General features: G+C 45.1%; 1 protein-coding gene across 1 annotated transcript; it reads left to right on the top strand.

The window, feature by feature from the left end:
- Positions 1–17850: 17850 nt before the first annotated feature.
- sfrp2 (secreted frizzled-related protein 2) lies at positions 17851–22747 on the top strand. Its single transcript, XM_048539587.2, has 3 exons — positions 17851–18456; positions 20510–20590; positions 22353–22747. Exons 1-3 carry the CDS (start codon positions 17955–17957, stop codon positions 22655–22657), a joined length of 888 nt encoding a protein of 295 aa, XP_048395544.1. The 5' UTR covers positions 17851–17954; the 3' UTR covers positions 22658–22747.
- The last annotated feature ends 715 nt before the right edge of the window (positions 22748–23462 follow it).

The following is a 23462-nucleotide window of genomic DNA, read 5'->3' as shown; positions in this document are numbered from 1 at the left end:
TTCAACTTTCATTAACACAAGGTAAACATGATGTCGTGAATGCTAAACATTATACACCGAATCAGATTTTTCTTTAGATTGATTTTGGAGGTGCATTTTAGCTTTTGAGCAACAAACCGGCAGATTCCAGAAACCCCCAATTTACTCACAAGAGGCCTTGACTCATTTACTTTGCTCCTGACTGTAGGATTCTAATTCGCCTACAAAAAGAACCTTAAATTAAATCTTATATTCCTCTTTGCTTTCTTGTCAATTTTGTTTGCCAGTTTTGTCGCAGCTGTAAGGACTGTGATTTTTTATTTCCTGGTTTTAAAAACTGCAATGAGATCAAAAGAAGTTGCTTTTAAAGTTAATGTTTGAAACAGAGTCTATAGTTTTGAAAAATAACCGACCTGGCTGTCATGCCACACATCTCATACACAATTTGCTTAAACAAACAGTAATTGCAAAATTGTGGATGACTAGGAGGTAGAGGGATGTATTGGAGCAAGTTTTACTGACTGCAAGAAGTTGATTGTGGAGTAGTGATCAGTTTCCAATGGCAGAGACGATTTTTGCATGCTGACAGCTGTGTGTTTGGTTCTATGGTTATCTTTCCTACAACATTTGTTGCATGCTAAGGTTTTAACTAATAAGTCAGAGACTGATTATGAATGTACCAGACAGTTTATTTAACTTTTCATCCAGTGGAAATATCCAGAAGAAAAAATGACTGAAGGAATGTGGTTACTAGAAGAAGAGTCGCAAAGATCATCTCCATCCCTCCAATGGGATGGAACTATCCTATTATAGGTCAACTGAAATCAGCTACAAAGGTAAAGTATCTGGGATAAGCAAAGACTACCCTGATCTCCACTAAGAATCACCTCTACATTCTTCCAGCTGCGTTCAGTTACACTAAGCAGTTTGATACAGATGGTAAATTGACTGATTTATTGTCACATGTACCGAAGTACAGTGAAAAGTTTTGTTTATGAGCAGTACAGGCAGATCTTAGTAAGCAAGGATGGACAGATCAAAAAAACTTGGAGACATACAAGTTACATTGCGCAGGGCGTGCACTATGTGAGACCAACATTAGCAAGATCAGCATTATTTGAGGCTAGAGAGTCCATACATCAATCTAATAATGGCCGGGAAGAAGCTGTTCCTGAGCTTGCTTGTGCATATGTTCAGGTTTCTGTATCTTCTGCCTGATGGAAGAGGTGTAGGAGATCACTACTGGGGTGTGATGGGTCTTAGGTGATGTTGGCAGCCTTTGATCAGCGGCAAGCCATGTAAATGGAGTCCATGGATGGAAGGTTGGCTTCCATGATTGTCTGGATAGTGTGCTTTCAATGGTGCATCTGTAGAAGTTGGTGGGGGTCCTCATAGACGTGCCGTATTTCCTGAGCCCCCTGAGGAAGAAGAGGCGTTGTTGTGCTTTTTTGGCCATCACATTTAGTTGCGAAGACCAGGACTGCTTGTTGGTTGTCGTCACTCCGAGGAACTTGATGTTCTCCACACTCTCAACCTCAGTTTCATTAATGTAGATGGGGGTGTGTTCTCCTGCCTTCTTTCTGAAGCCAATGATCAGTTCTTTAGGTTTGCTGACATTGAGGGAGACGTTGTTCTCATTGCAACACGTCACCAAGCCCCCATCTCCCTTCTGTATTTTGACTTATCATTGTTCAATATCTATCCTACTATTGTAGTGTTGTCAACAAATTTGTGGACGGCGTTTGTTTGGAGTTTGGCAATACAGCCATAGGTGTACAGGGAGTAAAGTAGGGAGAACACGTTGCATTTTTGGCAGGGGAGGGGGTGCCCAGTGTTGAGTGTTATTGTGGAGGAGGTGCAATTACCTATCCTTGCCGATTGCCGTCTGTGGGCCAGAAAGCTGAGGATCCAGTTGCAGAGGGTGGAGCCAAGACCAAGGTCTCACAGTTTTGAGATGCGTACAGAGAGGATAAAGGTGTTGAAAGTGGAGCTGAAGTCAATGAACAGGAGTCTGATATAGGTGCCTTTGTTGTCCAGATGTTCCAGGGTGCAGGGCTAGGGATGTGGCATCCTCTGTAGATCTGTTATGTCAGTAGGCAAACTGTAGGGGATTGAAGCAGGCTGGGAGACTGGAATTGATGTGGGCCATGACCTGTCTGTTGAAGCACTTCATGATTATTGACGTCAGAGACACTGGGCAGTAGTCATTAAGGCACATTGCATGTGATTTCTTCAATACGGGGATGATGAAGGTCTTCTTCAGATGGGGACTTTCGTTTGTAGGAGGGAGAGGCTGAAGGTGTCGGTGAATACCTCCAACAGTTGGTCTGCACAGGATCTGAGCACTCAGCCGGGGACACCATCCAGGCCAGAGATAACAAGGTGCAGAGCTGGGTGAACACAGCAGGCCAAGCAGGATCAGAGGAGCAGGAAGGCTGACATTTCGTGCCTAGACCCTTCTTTAGAAGTTTTCTGAAGAAGGGTCTAGGCCCGAAACGTCAGCCTTCCTGCTCTCTGATGCTGCTTGGTCTGCTGTGTTCATCCAGCTCTGCACCTTATTACCTCCAGCATCTGCAGTTTCTGCTATCTTTGAAACACTATCCAGGCCCGTCACTTTTCTTGGGTTGACTCGCAGAAAGACTGGTCTGACTTCTGCAGCGTTGACCGAAGGAACAAGTGAGTCTGGGGATGTTGGGGCAGGCGTCACCACGCTGCTGGCATTCTGCTCAAACTGAGCACAGAAAGCATTGAGTGCATCAGGGAGGGATGTGTCTTTGTCTGATATCTCGCTCTGCTTCATTTTGTATCCCGTAATGTTGTTTAGGACTTGCCATAGGTGGTGGGAGTCTGTTTTGTAGGTTTGGGCCTGTAACTTAGTCTGCTACTGCCTCTTGGCATCCCCAATGACTTTGCAGGAGGTCATATCTGTCTTTCCTGTATTGGTCCAGGTCACCTGACTTGAAAGCTGCATGTCTGGTCTTCAGTAGAGAGTGGAGTTCCTGGTTCATCCAAAGTTTACAATTGGGGAACACTCGGATTGAATTCCTTGGTACACAGTCCCCCACACATTTGCTAATGCAGTCCATAACCATGACAGCGTACTCATCCAGGTTTTCTGCTGAGCACTTGAACACAGTCCAGTCCGCTGAGTCCAAATAGTCCCACAGGCAGTCCTCCCCAGCATCAAACCAGCATTGTACTTCCTTTTGTGAAGGATCCTCTCCTGTCAGCTTCTGCTTGTAAACTGGGTGGAGGAACACAGTGCTGTGATCTCATTTTCCAAAGTGTGGGCGGGGAATGGAGCAGTAAACGCCTTTTATGGCGGTGGTCCAGTATGTTCAGTGCTCTGGTCGGGCAGCAGTTGTGTTAGTGGTACTTTGTCAGGACCCTCTTGAGGTTCGCTCGGTTGAAGTAACCAGTCACAATGAATAGGGCTTCAGGAAATTTCATCTATAGATGTGGTGCTGTGAATCATATCTAGGGTATTCTTCACATTCACAGGGGGTGGTATGCAGACTGTTGTCAGGATGGCAGAGGTGAACTCCTGCAGCAGATAGTAGGGACACCATTTTACTAGAAGGTATTCTAGATCCAAGGAGCAGTAGTTTGCTAGGTTCGCTATGTCTGAGCACGAGGAAATGTTGATCAGGAAGCATACCCCACCACCTTTCTCCTTGCCTGAGGACACTGTGCGGTCCATGTGATACATGGAGAGCCTATCAGCTTGTAGGACACAGTCTGGAATGGCAGGTGTGAGCCATGTCTCCGTGAAGCAGAACACACAACAGTCTCTCAGTTCCCTCCGGAAGATAAGTCTAGATCTGAGTTAATAAAATGAGAGGCTGGATGAACACAGCAGGCCAAGCAGCATCTCAGGAGCTCCTGAGATGCTGCTTGGCCTGCTGTGTTCATCCAGCCTCTCATTTTATTATCTTGGAATTCTCCAGCATCTGCAGTTCCCATTATCTCTAGATCTGAGTTCATCCTTTTCGTTTTCGATTAGCTGTACATTTCAGTAGTTCAGCTGAAAACATACATCCAACATTTGTGGATGATTTAAATGTGCAAATCCTTAACCCAGCACTGCAAGAATAAAGACCTGATATTTCACAATGGTGTGCCTGGTGAACATGGAGAGGAAAAGGGAAAAACTATCTTTAACATTGGATCACTGTCCTTTAAATAATGCCTTGCAATTTAGGGGTTTCCCTTACAGGGATGGACAATTTTCAAGCCCAAGCATGCGAGCACTGGTTTGCAGTAACTAAATAAGTCAAACTCTGATTTGAATAACTAGCATTCTGGGACTTTTACTGTTGCCTTTGAGATTTATTTCTGTAATCCTGTTTATGTTAAAGAGGAATTGCCATCTTCAAAATGTTGACTCTAAGCCTGAATGCTCAAAAATAGATTCCTGAGAAGCAAAACTAGACCAAGGGTAAACTAGTAGAAAATACAACTCGATAAATGCAGAACAAAGACATGTTGAAAAATGAACATTGCCAAAACCAGCTTCTACGACCACGAACATCATTTACCGATAAATTCTTCATGTAAGGAAGGAAAGGGGATGATTGACATACTCTACGAATAGTGTTCAAATGCCAGGATTGAAATTGATTCAAACTTTGGAGGCCTGAACTTGATACATAATATTTATAATCAATGGTGACTGGTTGAGCTAAATAAGTTGTTTCTGCCTTGTAATGTCTATATTAAAACATTCAGTTAGGGGTCTGCAAATTTCTCTTTCCACTCAGATCCCTAACAAACCATCATGGAACCTTATATTTTTAACACTGCTCCATTCCAGTTATCAACTTTAATTAATTTTCTGCGAACGTTAGTGGCATTTTTGATTTATTTTAAACAGCAATAATCCTGACCAGTTTGACGCAAGCAAAAATTTCACTCATTGGTTAAAGTTATAGAAGACAACAGAATAATAAAATTTTCATAAGCATTATTAAGCAATGATATATTTTGACTTATTATCTAAGTGAATGTAAGGTTTACGATAAATCAGTCTTTGGAAACTTAGATTCTCAAGTGGCTGAGGAATGCACAGTTTTAAACTTGATTCGTATTTGAAGATTGTATGCGTTTGGGAAGTGAGGACATGGTTTCTAGTTTCACTTTAGATTGGGCAAAAGCATCTGGTATTTGTTTATATATGTATTTTTGATTAGGGTTTACAGTTTTGGAGTAGAGTTACAGATTTAACTCTTGAATGCACTAAAAAAAGTAGAGAAAATTATGTTTTTGCCTAGTAGCAATGTGTCAATGACTTGGAGAGATAGAGACAGAAACGTCCAGAAAATCTGTTGGGATTGTCTGTGGACACTGAAATGCTAAGATAGCGTTATAACTGACCAGATGCCCGTTAGAAGTTGAGTATCTGGAAAACCTATACATTTACTTTGAAAGTGCTACCAGTCAATAAGAAGAAAGCTCCAGAAAACAATTAAAATGCCAGGTAAGCAAGAAATTTTTAAACAGAAATTGATTTGAGTGTTTATAAGAATGTCGTGGGGACAAGAGGATGAATCTTTCTTTCTGAAATTATAGAAAAACCATTTTAATTAGTTCTATGCGGTGTAAGAGATAGCAGGAACTGCAGATGCTGAAGAATCTTAGATAACAGGGTGTAGAGCTGGATGAACACAGCAGGCCAAGCAGCATCAGAGGAGCACAAAAGCTGACGTTTCGGGCCTAGACCCTTCATCAGAAATGGGTCTAGGCTCTCTATGTACTGTAATATAGTTAGAATCGGAATAATCTACATCTTATGGTCTTAAATATCGATGGGTTCTCGTTATATTATTAGCTTACTTTTGTGACTAGACGTTCGCCTCCATAGCAATGAATTTGCTGGATGTTTTTTTGGCGATTTGTATTACCAACTGCGAATTCTGACCGTCTGCCTGTGAAAGTTGTGGTCGGACTTGTCCATATTGACTGCAGCCATTCGGCGCGAACTAGTTAGTGGGTGCAAAGTATGGGCGCTGAAACATCTCTGTGCTGATTCCTGTCGCACAGATGGCCTGAGGTGTTCGGGCCACACATCCAATGGGTGATGATCGTTCCTATCGGCACACCCGAGTATTTTCAGCTGATAGAGAGAGATAATGGGAACTGCAGATGCTGGAGAATCCAAGATAATAAAATGTGAGGCTGGATGAACACAGCAGGCCAAGCAGCATCTCAGGAGCACAAAAGCTGACGTTTCGGGCCTAGACCCTTCATCAGACAGGGGGATGGGGAGAGGGAACTGGAATAAATAGGGAGAGAGGGGGAGGCGGACCGAAGATGGAGAGTAAAGAAGATAAGTGGAGAGAGTATAGGTGGGGAGGTAGGGAGGGGATAGGTCAGTCCAGGGAAGACGGACAGGTCAAGGAGGTGGGATGGGGTTAGTAGGTAGATGGGGGTGCGGCTTGGGGTGGGAGGAAGGGATGGGTGAGAGGAAGACGTGGTTAGGGAGGCAGAGACAGGTTGGACTGGTTTTGGGATGCAGTGGGTGGGGGGGAAGAGCTGGGCTGGTTGTGTGGTGCAGTGGGGGGAGGGGACGAACTGGGCTGGTTTAGGGATGCAGTTGGGGAAGGGGAGATTTTGAAACTGGTGAAGTCCACATTGATACCATATGGCTGCAGGGTTCCCAGGCGGAATATGAGTTGCTGTTCCTGCAACCTTCGGGTGGCATCATTGTGGCACTGCAGGAGGCCCATGATGGACATGTCAACTAGAGAATGGGAGGGGGAGTGGAAATGGTTTGCGACTGGGAGGTGCAGTTGTTTGTTGCGAACTGAGCGGAGGTGTTCTGCAAAGCGGTCCCCAAGCCTCCGCTTGTTTTCCCCAATGTAGAGGAAGCCGCACCGGGTACAGTGGATGCAGTATACCACATTGGCAGATGTGCAGGTGAACCTCTGCTTAATGTGGAATGTCATCTTGGGGCCTGGGATAGGGGTGAGGGAGGAGGTGTGGGGACAAGTGTAGCATTTCCTGCGGTTGCAGGGGAAGGTGCCGGGTGTGGTGGGGTTGGAGGGCAGTGTGGAGCGAACAAGGGAGTCACGGAGAGAGTGGTCTCTCCGGAAAGCAGACAGGGGTGGGGATGGAAAAATGTCTTGGGTGGTGGGGTCGGATTGTAAATGGCGGAAGTGTCAGAGGATGATGCGTTGTATCCGGAGGTTGGTGGGGTGGTGTGTGAGAACGAGGGGGATCCTCTTTGGGCGGTTGTGGCGGGGGCGGGGTGTGAGGGATGTGTCACCTGCACATCTGCCAATGTGGTATACTGCATCCACTGTACCCGGTGCGGCTTCCTCTACATTGGGGAAACCAAGCGGAGGCTTGGGGACCGCTTTGCAGAACACCTCCGCTCGGTTCGCAACAAACAACTGCACCTCCCAGTCGCAAACCATTTCCACTCCCCCTCCCATTCTCTGGATGACATGCCCATCATGGGCCTCCTGCAGTGCCACAATGATGCCACCCGAAGGTTGCAGGAACAGCAACTCATATTCCGCCTGGAACCCTGCAGCCCAATGGTATCAATGTGGACTTCACCAGTTTCAAAATCTCCCCTTCCCCTACTGCATCCCTAAACCAGCCCAGTTCGTCCCCTCCCCCCACTGCACCACACAACCAGCCCAGCTCTTCCCCCCCACCCACTGCATCCCAAAACCAGTCCAACCTGTCTCTGCCTCCCTAACCTGTTCTTCCTCTCACCCATCCCTTCCTCCCACCCCAAGCCGCACCCCCATCTACCTACTAACCTCCTCCCACCTCCTTGACCTGTCCGTCTTCCCTGGTCTGACCTATCCCCTCCCTACCTCCTCACCTATACTCTCTCCACCTATTTTCTTTTCTCTCCATCATCGGTCCGCCTCCCCCTCTCTCCCTATTTATTCCAGTTCCCTCTCCCCATCCCCCTCTCTGATGAAGGGTCTAGGCCCGAAACGTCAGCTTTTGTGCTCCCTGAGATGCTGCTTGGCCTGCTGTGTTCACCCAGCCTCACATTTTATTATCTTGGTATTCTCAGCTGATAGCTGTTTTTGTAGTGGAATACATCACGTCGAAAATAAATGCTTGCAGTGCAGAGAAAATCGTAATGCAAACCATCGTCTTCATCGAAAACATGTTGTTTTATATTTCTGATAAGACAGTATGGGACTGATTACAGCGCAGACTACGTTGCTTTCCAGAAGCTCGACTTCAGTAATTAGAATACCAATTAACAGATTAGCACCATAGCGCAGCGCGACTGCAGACCGTATGTATTTAACAGGGAAGGAGTCTTACTTTCTCCAGTTCAAAATATGAGATTTTCATTGCGTTTTAAAAACTAGGGAAGGATAAGTGAGTTCAAACTGAGTGGCCTTTCTCTTTAAACAGTCATTAAGAGCGTGTTAAACTCCCGAGCTGTAAGGGCGTCTGATAGTTTTTCGTAGATAGTTTGTCCTTTACACTGTAAATGAGGGTCGGGCGAAATGTACCCACATCATTTCATAGCCCACCTATACATAGCAGACTCATTTAACATGCATAGATCGGAGAGCAAGGGCAACTCTCTGTGGTGTCCATAGAGTCTTTCTAAATCCCTTGGGAAAACATAGGATTGTGGGATTAATTCATGAGTTAACTTTTTAAAAAGCCCGCTGCTTCGCGAACCTTGAAAGATTTGCCCGTACGGTCTGGGAGTGCACTGATGCGGTTCTGAAACCCTTCAGACTCACGTTATCTCTGAGCTCTCTCGGTCAAGATCGGGGTTGGGCGGGGGGGGGGGGCGGAGGGGGGTACCGCCTTAAAGGAACCTCAGGGCGAGGAGTCAAAAAGGGCCGCGCCGTGAACTGCACAGCTCCCATTCTCTTAGTGGGTATGTATTTTGTTTAAATGTCATGGAGCAGCGTTGGGGGAGAGTTATAATGTCATTGAGAATTAAAGTGAATGCCACCAATTCTGCTTGTGAACTCATCAGAAAGGGATTCTCTAAGAAAGAATTGACAGAAGGGGCGCTGGGAGGGGGGAGGTCTGAAACAAAAGCAGAATACGGACTGAATTGCGAAAACCCGCCCCCGGGGTAAAAAGCTAGAGCCGCGCGTTGGCCACATGTTACTTTCATGTCGCCTGTCAGGGTAGAACCGCTTAGCTCCATTGAACTGGGCGTTAGTAATTAAACAGCGAGGGACTGCCCGGTGCCAGTGTCCCACTGGGGAGAAGTCAGATGGGAAGCTGGAGTCAGGAGGCAGATTTAAGTAAAGCTCGAGCGGATTTTTTAAAAACATATATATATCTGGCCGACGAGAGAAACAGAAGTGACAAACGACTCTTCAGTTGGGAAATAGGAGGATATTTACCCCAAGAATATATATACTTCACTCATGAAATTTATCAAAGTATCAGTCGACTTAAAGAGCAGCAAATTGTAACTTGTCTCCACTATACCATCGGTGCCTCTCCGCTACTTCAGTCCTACTGTAGACAGTCTCTGTGTTTACAAAATACATTCACTCAAGCAAGTAGCCTGAGGATAAATTATTTCAAATAGAGTCTTTACAAGGGACACTAGAACACATAGATTGCACAGACTGCGACCATTAATGACCAATTCAATATAGTACTGTCCCGTGACACTTAACAGTTTATAAGTGTCTATTTTTAGGGATAGTTGGTGCACAAGATTTTCATAGTTTTTATTTGATTGTACGAAAACTGACTGAGCATTTAATCGTGTAGAAATAAACCTTCAAACATACAAGAAGACATGAAAGTAACATGTGGCCAACGCGGGGCTCGAATTGTGTCTGTATGAATGAGATGGAGGCGAGGGCTTACATCGAAACGTGGCTGCTCGATTTTTTTATGTACAAATTAGTATTTTTGAATGTGTAATATTAGGCTTTTTAGTATGCAATTTTTTTATCTATATGAGATTAGCTTTCAATTAAATAAAGTTCAGTTAAACTAAGACAGGTGCGCTTTATTTTCATTGCATCTGGCGATCTATTCGTTTTAAATTAGGGTTCCAGCTCCAGAGCTGATAGACAGATCGGCATTTAGGGTCGTCAGGTCAGACATGGGAAGTTGTGCTGGAAAAACTAATGTATGTGTCAGGGTTTCATTCCGCCCAACCGAGATATGGCGGCGCCGAATGAGCCTTAGCATCATCTCTCATACAATTTTTGAAAAGAGTTGAGTGCTCCGGGGCGATGAGTTAAACGCCTTTCTATTCTCGCCTGAACCCGGGCTGAGATCTCGGGACACAGCGGGAACCGCTTCCAGCGTTAACTTCCCATTTTTGCACGCGCCCCATTTCTCCTTGCTTTCTGTAAGGGAACGGGAATTACCACTGGAGTCCGAGAATGTCCATTTCCTTATCCAGTGTAGGTCGTAGGACTGAACCCGAATCTACTAAAAAATGGGTTTGAAGAGTTCAAAACGCCTTTCGATATCACCCCTGGACGAATGCCTCTTCATACCGCGATATAATGCGTTGTTTGCACAGAGAACAACTCGCAAGCTACTTTTACTGAGTTATCTGACGTAACTTTAACAATTCGTTTATTTAAATCTAAACGAAAATTCAAAGCTCATTCTTGACTGGTTTGGACACGTGCATACTGCTCACGAAGCTGCCACAGCATATGGTCTCTGAGTGTGAAATACCATTGGGATTAAGGGGGTCCAGAAATTGTGAATTCTAAAGCGGGCGCACACATTTTCTGGAGCTAAACGACCCAAACAACAAACAAAAAACCAAGAGTCAATAAGACCTTTGTTTACATTTTCAGGGAAACAAATAAACGCTCCCGTCCCTTGTCAGTCAATGTGGAAATCAGAGATCTGAGGGAACTCACAGACTGTTAGTTTTTAACACTCAGTATCAACGCGGGGTTGGGACAGGCATTGTCTCAATTACTAGCGCAGTCATCAAACAGCGATAAAAGTAGCTCGGCGAGGGACTACCTATTTATTAGAAAATAGAACGAGAGAGATCTTGTGATGCAGTGCTATTTCTTGCACCAGGAGCCCTGGATTCAATTTTTTTTAAAAAAAGACGAAAGAACCGCGAATGCTTGAAATCAGAAACAAAACCAGAAGTTCTGGAAAAGCTCAACAGGTCTGGCAGCATCTGTGAAGAAAAAAATCAGAGCTAACGTTTCGGGTCCGGTGACGAAACGTTAACTCTGATTTTTTTCTCCACAGATGTTGCCAGACCTGTTGAGCTTTTCCAGCAGCTTCTGGTTTTTGTTCCTTCTGAACCCTTCTGGGATTCAAATCGCACTTGCTCCAGAACTTTGTACTAACATGTTTGAACAGCTTGTTTAGAAATTATATCAAATAGGACGAGAAAACTTGGGGTGTGTGACTAAAAAGAAGAATTTTGCATTTTTCAAACCTGGTCCGGCCTCACAAACGTGTGCCTGAATCTGCCTGATGGACGTTGAGAGGTTAGAGGCTGGAATAACAGAGGATTATCATTCAACAGTGCCCAGCCAGACCAGGCGGTTTGCAACCCCCCTAATCAATCGGTTCATTTTGACCTGTCCTGCTGTCCGTGAATAAACAGACGCTGTCTTCTCCAGAATTGCATTTTGTGATCGTTCCCGTTTCTCTGGGATCCTTTCCAAAGCAGAGCAAAGATTTCCATCCCGCGTGTTCCTGGACCCCATCGTTTAATGACTGCGCTGTTTCTTACTTTCCCAGAAATCCCGAAGGAAACTCGCACGAATGACAGGATTGGAATTCGGCACGTCTTTTGGACAATCGACTTCCCTGTGTTAAACTAACCAGAAAATGATAGTCATTTGTATCTTTAAACCAGTTCCCGCAAGGTCAGTCCATTGTCTTTGAGAGTTTTTAAACATCATATCCTGAGAGCTTTTTCTGCGTGTATTTCAAATGATTTATTGTGTTCCGGGTCGTTGGCAGTGACATTCCACGGTCCCTGTGATCTCTTTTTGGTTATGAAACTTGAAATAAAACGCGCAACCTGTTTGTACCTGCCGACAGACAATTTGGTTTTTGAGTCGATGTGAGGGGTGATTCAGTGGTTAGCGTCAAGGGCCCGGGTTCGATTCCAACTTGGGGTGACTGTGTGGAGCTTCATATTCTCCCCACGTCTGCGTAGGTTTCTTCTGGGCGCTCCGGTTTCCCCCCCACGGTTCAAAGATGTGCAAGTTTGTTGGATTGGCCTTGCTAAATTGCCCATGGTGTCTACGGAAACGCAAGTTCGGTGGGTTAGCCGTGGGAAATGCAGGGTTTGGGGGGTTGTGGGATCTGGTTGGGATGCTCTTCGGAGGGCGAGTGTGGAGTTGATATTTCCCCGCTGTAGGGATTCTATGCGGGTAAATAAGTTAGCGGCAATTAACTGCGGTAGTGTCGTAACGTTCAACTGGTTCACTAGTGTCCTTTAGGCAGAGATCACCCAGCTCCTCTCGGCCAGACACTATTAAGTTTCCTCCACCTTTCTAGGCTCGGGAGGAGGATATATGAGGGCAGGACCACATCATCAGAGATTATTCATTTAGCATGGCTGGTTTGCAGTGAAAAGAGGGCGATTTTTCTTCTTGGAACGCTGCAGCACAGTTTGTGACGAATGTCCCACAATGTGGGTAACTCGGGAGATCCGGGATTTTGGCCCAACAATAATGAAGGAACATTGCTTCAATAGGAAAGACTCTATTGACTGTCCAATCCAGGATGACAGGTTGTTGGTGGGGGGGGCGGTACTTGGAGCCGATGATGCCTCCATGCACTTGCTGGCTTTGACCTTCATCGTGGGGGTTGGTTCAGTGGTCGATGGGTTAGGTGGTGCAGTCAAAGAAGCCTTGGTGAATGAGTGAGTATTGCATTGCATCGAGTAGACTGTACACTCGGAAATAAATGGTGATATGCAGATAATTAGATTGGCTAATGTCGATTGTTTTCTTTCAGGTGGTGTCACACCTCCCTTCTTCTAAGATTCCATCATCAAAGATACAAGTCTTCACTCATTTTCATTTACTCACATGACATCAAGAAATGAGCTCACTGATATAGGAAGGGTTAAGGGCCCAACAACATCCCAGATAAAGTGATGTCGATCTAGCAGCATCCTGAGTAAGGTTATTCAGTACGACTTCAACATTGGTATCAACTCAACAGCCCATAAAAACAAACACAAATCCAGCTCAGGCAATTACAGTTATTTAAGACTACCTATGCACATCAGCATAATGAAGGAGGCCCATTGTTAATGCTTCTGCACTGATGTAATCCACTCCTGGTTTATGTTGGAGAGGTTTTCCGGAGTCAGGGTGCGAACCACGTCATGCAGAGAAGCCAACTTCTGGACTAATCTAGCCATGACACTTATGCTATTGGTTCTGTTTAATTTCAGGACAAAAGCAACCTGCAGGATATTTTGTCGGGAACTCAGTGGGCGGAAAGCCAGTCCCAGGTGGGATTGACTGGACCTTCCCTTATTGGACATGGACATTACATGGTACTTGCATGTTATTACTTGTCACTCAGTTCCGAATACAGTCCAGGTCTTGCAGTATATGGGCAAGGACTGCTTCACTATCTGTACAATTGCAAATGCCGCTCAACAATCGCTTGTATTTATATGGCACCTTCACCATAATACAATGTTCCCTCACGTCATTTAGCAAATCTAATTTGCGTTCACACTTGGACCAAGGCTGTAGTGAAATCTGAAGCTGAGTTTTCTGCAGGTCCAGTTATGTGCTTGTGAACATATTATTAGTGTGTAAGTACTATTTAATAACATTGCTTATTACTCCCTCCTTCATTATGCTGATGTGCATAGGTAGTCTTAAATAATTGTAATTGCCTGAGCTGGATTTGTGTTTGTTTTTATGGGCTGTTGAGTTGATGCCAATTTTGAAGTCGTACTGAATAACCTTACTCAGGATGCTGCTAGATCGACATCACTTTATCTGGGATGTTGTTGGGCCCTTAACCCTTCCTACATCAGTGAGCTCATTTCTTGATGTCATGTGAGTAAATGAAAATGAGTGAAGGCTAGTATCTTTGATGATGGAATCTTAGAAGAAAGCACGGTAGAATTATTCAACCTTTACCTCTGAAGTTGATTAAAATGCTGTAGTTCATGACTTCCATTCCTAAGGATGGGAATTATTCACAATTCTACTGTTATTCATGTCTTTCGTGTGGGATATGACGTCCTTAGTGATGGCATTGTGTGCAGATAGTCATCAAATTGTGTGCAATTGTTGAATTATGGAATGAAATAGCACAAAAGGAGGATATTTGGACAATCGTGATATTTAATTAATCATAATTCTCTGATCTTCATTCCGCTGAAACGTTTCCATCATGTATTTGTACAATTCCCTGCTGCTGAGCCTGCCTTCTCCACCCTTTCAGGCAGATGGTAGCAATGCACCGCAGAACACGGTTCCCCATGTCATCTCTGATTCTTTTAACAATTAATTTTAAATCAATGCTGCTGGGTACTGACTTTTGTGCCAATGGGAATAGATTCTCTGCATCTATTCTATAAACCAATCATGATTTTGACTGCCCTGTCAAATCTCCCCCTTATTCCCTATTGCTGTAAGGAGAATAAAGGCAGATTCATGTAACTGAAGCCTTTCACTTCCGGTGCCGTTCTAAGAAATCTTCCAAGCTTCCTCCTAAAGCATCGTTTTGTGAGTATTGCTATGGCATGTTGCCTGGCTAGTCTGTGGGACTGCGCATGTAGCTTAGGTACCAGGAATGTTAGGCGAGGAGTTTCTTTTACAGAGTCAACTTGGTGAACTGTCACCGGACCCGAAACGTTAACTCTGTTTTCTCCTCCACAGATGCTGCCAGGCTTGCTGAGCTTTTCCAGCAACTTTATTTTTGTTCCTGATTTACAGCATCCGCAGTTCTTTTGGTTTTTATTTTGAACCGTAGTAGCATCCTGATTTGATGTCTAGTTTGCAGCCAAATGATGCATTTACGTTCATTATTGGTTCTCTTTCCACTGGCTTGATGTACCTGAGGGAACTTATTAGGTCACTACAGAGAACAGTGAGGAGATAGCCCCTGTGAAGCAGGGTTCACATATAGGCAAACCAGGAAGAGATCACAGACTTCTTCCTTAAAGGAATTCCTGAAGTTAGTAAGGTATTTGTCACAAATTGACAACTTCATGAGAATGATAGAAAGTATTTATTTCTGAAGGGAATAAAAACTTTTAAAAAGTGAATACCAGAACTCAAATGAATCAAACAGTTTAATAATTATTTCTGGTTTGTCTGGCACTTTGACTGTCATCGCCAGTTCATTAGCTATTTGAGCCATACATTCATGGCTTTTGATCTCACAAAAGAAGATGGTTGTGGTTGCTGGTGGTGAATCATTTCCGCTGTCGACCATTACTGCAGGAGTTCCTCAGGGTAGTGTCCTAGGCTCAACCACCTTCAGCTGCTTTGTCATTAAGGTTCCCTCCATCATGAGGTCAGAAGTAGGGATATTCCTTAATGATTGTACAATGTTCAGCATCATTCAAGACTCCACAGACAGTGAAGCAGCCCATGTCCAAATGCAACCCAGACCTGGACAATACTGGGTTTTAGCTGACAAATGACAAGTGATATTTGCATCACAAAAGTGCCTGCCAATAGCCTTTTTGAACAAGAGAGGATCTAATAATCATTGCATCGTGTTAAAAGATATTATAATTACTGAATGCTCCATTTTCAATATCCTGGGGGCTATCATTGACCAGAAACTGAACAAGATGGGCCATACTGTGGCTACAAGAGGAAGTGAAATGCTGCAAGTTTTGTACCAAGTAATTCACTTCCTGTATCCTCAACTGCTGTCTGCCACTTACAACACTCAAGCCAGGAGTGTGATGCAATGCTCTCCATTTGTCAGGATGAGTGCAACTCTATTAGAAGTTTCCTTGCCTGTGTGTTGTCACTCCTACCGCAGGTGTCACTGCCAGATGTGTCTGCAACAGGTACATTATCATGGGGTAAGATAACAAAGTGTGGAGCTGGATGAACACAGCAGGCCAAGCAGCATCTCAGGAGCACAAAAGCTGACGTTTCAGGCCTGGACCCTTCATCCTACCCAGGGTTAATGTTGAGGACTTCTAGGGTCACTCCCTCCACATTCAATGTGATTGTTATCACTTCTGGAGAGTGTATCCTGCCGATGGTACAGGAAATACCCAGGGTTGGTGATTATGGAAATGAGACATTGACTGAAATGTGCAATTTTGTTGTTTATTCACCAAGGAGCAATTAGATGTATGTGCTTTTGTCATGTCTAAATCCAGTGCTGTGTGATTAGTGCCTTTTTTATTCTTATTATACATTTTCCTAGCAGTTTAGTGAAATTGGAGTGGCTTGTTCAACCTATTCAGAAGGCAATTACGAGTCAGTGGATCTGGAGTCACATATCACATAAGTCAGGATGGAAATTCCCTTCCTGGATGAGATTAGTGAACCACATTTTTTATGCGAACTGTCACATTTATTGATCATTATTTTCAATCCGGATTGATTCAATTAATTGAATTTAATTTTCCCATCTGCCTTCATGAAATTTGAACTCATAGCTCCAGATTGTCAACCCAGCTTCTGGATTACAAATCTAGTAAAATACTCAGAATGCTGCTCAACCCCATTGTTATAGTGCCCCACTGGATTTGCTAGACAGTTCAGAAGTAGTGGTGTAGCAAATGTTATAATTTAGGGTACATTACAACACAATAATGCCCTTGCTATTTTCTGACAATAGTAAGGAAGCTGAAGATTTAGATTTATCAGAAGAAATTTACTTTTCATAGTTTTTGAACTTTTTGGTGGAACTGAGATTGTTCAGTGTATTGTAATCATTTCTGCGTCGTCCATTGGGCAATTAAATGTTCATGTTTTAGCGTTCATTTTTATCCGTGTTTCACACCGGCTTAACTGATAATTAGCAAACTTTTAATAATTCTATCTAGTCCTTCATCTATTAATGTTCTTGGCATCATTAGTTTATCTATAGCTCTGAGAGGGATACTCTTGTCCCTGCAAGTGAAGTTTAGAAACCCAGAACGTGAGTATTAAATCCGAGCTTCCACGCCCGTGCCGTACTGAGTATTGCACTGCCGCAGGCACTGTCTTTCAGTCAAATATCGTCAAACAACAACATTAGAAACTGGTCCGTCAGCTCATTGCGGTTTGTGTGCCTGTCTCATGGACTTGCGATGCAATGTATTTCGGGGTGCTCTGCTGTGAAAGGCACTATATAAATGCAAGCCCTTTTACCAACTCACTTTCTGCAAGAAAATTAAAAACGGGGTTTCCGTTGCGAAACACTATCTCTGATTTTTTTCTTTACAGATACTGGGCTTTTCCAGCAACTTCTGTTTTAGTTTCTCCATTTTAGTCTGTTCTCCTTGAAGCATGGTGTTTGTTTTTTGCCAAAGCTCCAAATAAAACCCCATTAGTCTCTTTCTCGTTAGTACAATTGTGAACAAAGTGAGGATCCGAAACCATCACTGACTCACCGGCCGTTACATATCTTCCAGGCGGTGGGACTACAGGCAGCTATATTGATCTGTATTAAACTGAGCCCTTAACGGCGTCCAGTTTCTGGTGAGGCCACCAGACTCGATTACAGCAAATGAGGTAAAGACGACCTTTTCTTAAAAAAATAAAAATATCTTTGAGAGCTGCAATGGGGAACAGTAGTAGGTGGGAGGGGTTGTTTTATGGTCAAACACAGCCGGGGAATGAGTCTGCCTTCCTTTATAAAGTGTGTGAAATCTCACAAGAGCCAGAACATTGGTTATTGCTGAAATCCCTTCTCCTCAAGAAGGGTTATATCGCTGGGTGTGATCCTGTCAGGCTCCTCCCAGCGCTTTTTAACTAGATATCTAGAGGAGCCGGTCCCAGTAAGCTCCTGGCCATCGCTGCAGCAAGGGGTTGGTTTGGGAGCAAAGCAATTTCTCCGCAAAGTTTGCAACAATGAACCCGATGAACGCAGGGGTGTGTCTGCTCTTAGCTGCACTGTTCTTGCCCCCAGTCAAAGGGATGGGCATTTATTCTTACAGTCACGCTGAGTTCAGCTACAAGCGCAGTAACTGTAAGCTCATCCCGAGTGCCCTGGCACTGTGTCACGGCATCGAGTACCCGGAGATGAGGCTCCCCAACCTGCTGGGACACGAAACCATGGAAGAGGTACTGCAGCAGGCCAGCTCCTGGATCCCGCTAGTACAGAAACAGTGTCACCCGGACACCAAGAAGTTCCTGTGCTCCCTCTTCGCTCCGGTGTGCATCGATGAACTGGACGAGCCGATCCAACCGTGCCGCTCGCTGTGCGAGCAGGTCAAGGAGAGCTGCTCACCCGTCATGTCAGCTTTCGGTTTCCCCTGGCCTGACATGCTGCAGTGTGAACACTTTCCGCGGGACAACGACCTGTGCATCCCGCCCGCAGACTCCAACCAGCACGGCCCACCGCCCAGAGAAGGTCAGATTGAACGCAAGGCACTGCGTCCCACTCTGCAAACATCCAGCTATCTGATAGCGTTTACAGATATGCTGCATTATCTGTGCGCGTGTGTCTGAGTGTATGTCTGTGAATGTGTGTGTGTGAATATGTATGTCTGTGTGCGTGTGAATGCGTGCCTGTGTGTGTGTGTGTGTGTGTGTGCGTGCGCCGTGTGTGTCTGTGTGTGCCTGTGTGTGAATGTGTGTGTCTGTGTGTGAATGTGTGTCTGTGTGTGAATGTGTGTCTGTGTGTGAATGTTTTTGTGCATGTGTATCTGAGTGTGTATGCCTATGTGTGAGAACACCTTTCTTGTGAAAGTGAGTGTGAATGTGCGTGTGTGTGTGTCTGAGCGCGTCTGTATCTGCGACTGTGTGTGTCAGTGTGCGGGAATCCGGATCACTTTCAATACCAAATATTTCTGTGATGTATAATCACTTGCTTGGCCCAACTCCCCGAGATATATCCACTGTTTCCAATCGCTGCCTTGCTCTCTGAGGGAGATGCCAAAGGCAAGTCGTTTTGTGATATTCCGCTAACTCATGAATCGTGGTAAAATACTGATTGGCCGCAAAGCCAGTATTGGGTTCGATCGCTGGGTTGAAACTTTCCTGCCATCCATTGTATAATAGTCTCTCCCACTGACAGCACAAGGAGGAATTCGCTGTGATTTAATCTCGGGAGGTTTCGCATGATTCAGTGCATTTTAATGACCAAGGAGTCAGCAGGAAACACACCCCACCCCGGGGAGTCCCCTCTACAATATGTTCATGTTTCTTTTTAACTTTTTGAAAGAATTCGTAAGATTTCTACAAGCGAGTTTCATCCATGTCTAGTGAACGTTGCATCTTGTTTTATATATTGAAAGCTTTCGATATTTGCGGCTATTTAGCTGCGATTCCGTGAGTAGCATGGTTTCTCCCAATGTCCCCAAACTGCAGCAAGAACGAGAGTGCCTGCTCAATGAGTTGAAGGAAGCCCAGTTTTTTAAAAAAAGTTTCGAATATATTTACTTATTCACAAACAAACCTTTGCTTATGCCCGAAACCTTTGTGCTCCTGAGATGCTGCTGGGCCTGCTGTGTTCATCCAGCCTCACATTTTATTATCTTTGCTTATATACATAGTCACAAATACAATTCGGTTCTGTACAGTAGCACATCAAGGAACCAAAAACATCCGAGTTTGACTCTATCCAACAAACCAAAGACATTTCTTACACATACAAGACTATATGTACATACTCAGTGCATCTGCTAGAGCCTAGATTTACATTGTCATCTTTGCCCTGGACCAGAGCTGCTCTTCTTATTGCGCAGCAACGGCGTTTTAGTGGTAGGGGTGTGTGTGTGTGTGTGTGTGTGTGTGTGTGTGTGTGTGTGTGTATGTGTGTGTGTGTGTATGTGTGTGTGTGTGTGTGTGGGGGGGGTGGTGGGTTGGAGGGGGCGCATTCATTTCAAAGCTACCAGCGAATGCAAATTGCGGAGCTTTGCCTGTGACATTCAAAGCACAGCCCAGTGTGCAGCTGGGACCCAACAGTGGACCTGCTTACATTGTGGAGACCTTCTGAGCACTTGTGAGTGAATAGGAGGCGTGCTCCTCCTTTTCAGCGTTTGTTTTAAAGAACTTCCACGATCCATGTCACCGACTATTGTGTTTATTCGCATTGATTCAGTTCTCCACACCCCCGCCTTCCAATCACCACATGCCCTAGCTTTGAAATCGATGCAACGCTCCTAAATTTTGCCTTTCACTTCTCTTCAATAAACTGATCATCCTCCCCGGTATGGGTGATTTCTCACATTACAGATCACATTACAGAGGGCAACCGAAGATTCCTTATACTTCGTAAAATACAACTGTCTTCAAAAAAGTAGCAAAACTCATGCAGAATCTAGAAGCTATGGGAAGTCCAGGCTAATCCTGCTTGTTCTTGCTCCGTACCCAGGATTTAAACTACAAGATCCACTTCTTATTCCTCTATTGTGATTGTATGTGCGAATGTAAGTGATTAATATAGTGGTATTATTTTTCAGAACTAAAAATCTGTGATGCCTGCAAAGACAGAGAGCAAGACGACAATGAAATTGTCGAGAATTACTGCAAAAACGATTTCGGTAAGTTACGGTAGGTGTGAATTTTCCGGACAGTGCCAGGGAGCAGGCAAAGATAGCTGGCCAAAAACTCAGTCCTGTGCTTTCTTGCTGTTCCAATAACAGGGATTGCGGATTTTTACTAAACGCCATTTCCCCGTCGCCTTAAAAAAAAACCCTCGTTTAATTTGATCTAACGTTCAGGACAGATTGCGCTCAGCTCATTCTTAACATCTCGGGGGGTGGGGGGCTGGAGTCGGGGGAGTGGAAATGCTAAACCAAACGGCTCCGGCCAAACTGGAGGCATCGGTCTGAACCAAACTTATTCAAGCCGGTCAAACTGACATTCTGAAACCGTGAAGCCGGTGGCTTGGAAGGGGAAGAGGGAGTTGGTAAAATGTTTCCAGTCGAGCACCTGCCTTGTTTTATAAGCGAGAGCTTGTGGTTCAGCGATTGATAGGTTTGATTAAGTATCCTCCCAAATGCTAGAAGTAGTTTTTAGGGACGTGAGTTGGTGTGTGTGTGTGTGTGTGTGGAGGTGTGTGTGTGTGTGGAGGTGTGTTTGTGTGTGGAGGTGCGTGTGGTGTGTGGTGTGTGTGTGTGTGTGTGGTGTGTGTGTGTGGGTGTGTGTGTGTGTAGGTGTGTGTGTGGAGGTGTGTGTGTGTGTGTGGAGGTGTGTGTGTATGTGTGCGTGTGGTGTGTGTGTGTGGAGGTGTGTGTTTGTGGAGGTGTGTGTGTGTATGTGTATGTGTATGTGTGTGTGTGCGTGTGTGTGTGGAGGTGTGTGTGTGTGGAGGTGTGTGTGTGTGGAGGTGCGTGTGGTGTGTGGTGTGTGTGCGCGCGTGTGTGTGTGTGTGGTGTGTGTGTGTGGGTGTGTGTGTGTGGAGGTGTGTGTGTGTGTGTGCTGGTGTGTGTGTATGTGTGTGGAGGTGTGTGTGTGTGGAGGTGTGTGTGTGGAGGTGTGTGTGTGTGTGTGCGTGTGTGTATGTGTATGTGTATGTGTGTGTGTGTGCGTGTGTGTGGAGGTGTGTGTGTGTGGAGGTGTGTGTGTGTGTGGAGGTGCGTGTGGTGTGTGATGTGTGTGTGCGCGTGTGTGTGTGTGTGGTGTGTGTGTGTGGGTGTGTGTGTGTGGAGGTGTGTGTGTGTGTGGAGGTGTGTGTGTGTGTGTGGAGGTGTGTGTGTATGTGTGTGTGTGGTGTGTGTGTGTGGAGGTGTGTGTGTGTGGAGGTGTGTGTGTGTGCGTGTGTGTATGTGTATGTGTATGTGTGTGTGTGCGTGTGTGTATGTGTGTGTGCGTGTGTGCGTGTGTGTGTATGTGTGTGTGTGTGCGTGTGTGTGTGTGTATGTGTGTGTGTATGTGTGTGTGTGTATGTGTGTGTGTGTGCGTGTGTGTGTGTGTATGTGATGTGTATAAACGTTGAGCTTTGAGGAGGGGTGCTCTGGATATGAGCTGATTCCGGTGGGTGGGATGGGGCGAGGGAGCAAGGGGTCGGAGTGTGGGACGATGGGGTAGTAGAGAGATGGAGAGGTGTTCTCAACCCTTCTACCAATTACCCAACGCTCCCTACACAAACACGACACACTACACAGACACAAACACGCGGCTGTAAACAATCTCCGCAGCCCCAACGTGCAAGAACTCTTCAATATAGCCCTCCCCCATGAATGACCCAGACTGTTCAGTCTCATCAGCTTGACAGGGCTCCTGTCCCTACCCCTCTCCTGTAACTGTGATCCTCACCAGACGGCGTTAATATTCTCATTTTTCCCATCCTTTCCTCACTAGCTTTGAAGATAAAAGTGAAAGAGATTTCCTACATCAATGGGGACACCAAGATCGTCCCCGAGACCAAAAGCAAAACTATTTACAAACTGAACGGGGTGACCGAGAAGGATCTGAGGAAGAGCGTGTTGTGGCTGAAGGATGGCCTTCAGTGTACCTGCGATGAGATGAACGACATCAACGCCCCTTACTTAGTGATGGGTCAAAAACTGGACGGCAATCTGGTCATAACCTCGGTGAAGAGATGGCAGAAAGGGCAGCGGGAATTCAAAAGGATCGCTCGGAGCATCCGTAAGCTGCAGTGTTAAACAGCAATGATAATGGGAACTGCAGATGCTGGAGAATCCAAGATAACAGTGTGAAGCTGGATGAACACAGCAGGCCAAGCAGCATCTCAGGAGCACAAAAGCTGACGTTTCGGGCCTAGACCCTTCATCAGAGAAGGGTCTAGGCCCAAAACGTTAGCTTTTGTGTTCCTGAGATGCTGCTTGGCCTGCTGTGTTCATCCAGCTTCACACTTTATTATCTTAGTGTTAAACGGCAGTTTGTTTGCAGAGTGTCGTGTTCAAACCCCCACCGATCTCCTGCCTTCTATCCTCAATCCCCAGCCACCGACCACAGGCCTCTCACCACCTGACTCATCCCACACCGAGGACGCTTTGTTAGTATTCGCTGTATGATATAAACCGCGGTATCACCGGCTTTTGGAAATGCACATTCTTCTCACTAAATGGCGTCTAAACTGAAATTCCACAAATCTGAAGTTGCGAAATGAGGGCCCGTTAAAAAAAGAAACAGATCCGTTGTAATTAACATCATTTGATCAAAAACCATGCATGTTCTATTGCATAAACAGCTTCTATTTGGAGCTCTGGTGTACAATAGACTCGTTGATGCCAATGACCATTCGGTTAAACAAATTAAGGCCCTTAGTTTTATGTCGACACAAAATTCATTTCCAAAACTTTGATTTTTAATGAAAGGAAATCTTTGATCAATTATTTATGTTTGCGTTTTTTTTTGTTTGTTCGAACTATCTCCTTTATGGTTGAAAGCACTCTCCTAGAACCTAAGGTAGCTTTAAGCACGGCAGTTCGGTAATTGGGAGATGCC

Source organism: Stegostoma tigrinum, chromosome 1 (assembly GCF_030684315.1).
Source record: "Stegostoma tigrinum isolate sSteTig4 chromosome 1, sSteTig4.hap1, whole genome shotgun sequence".
NCBI lineage: Eukaryota > Metazoa > Chordata > Chondrichthyes > Orectolobiformes > Stegostomatidae > Stegostoma > Stegostoma tigrinum.
This window is presented reverse-complemented; position numbering and strand designations above follow the sequence as displayed.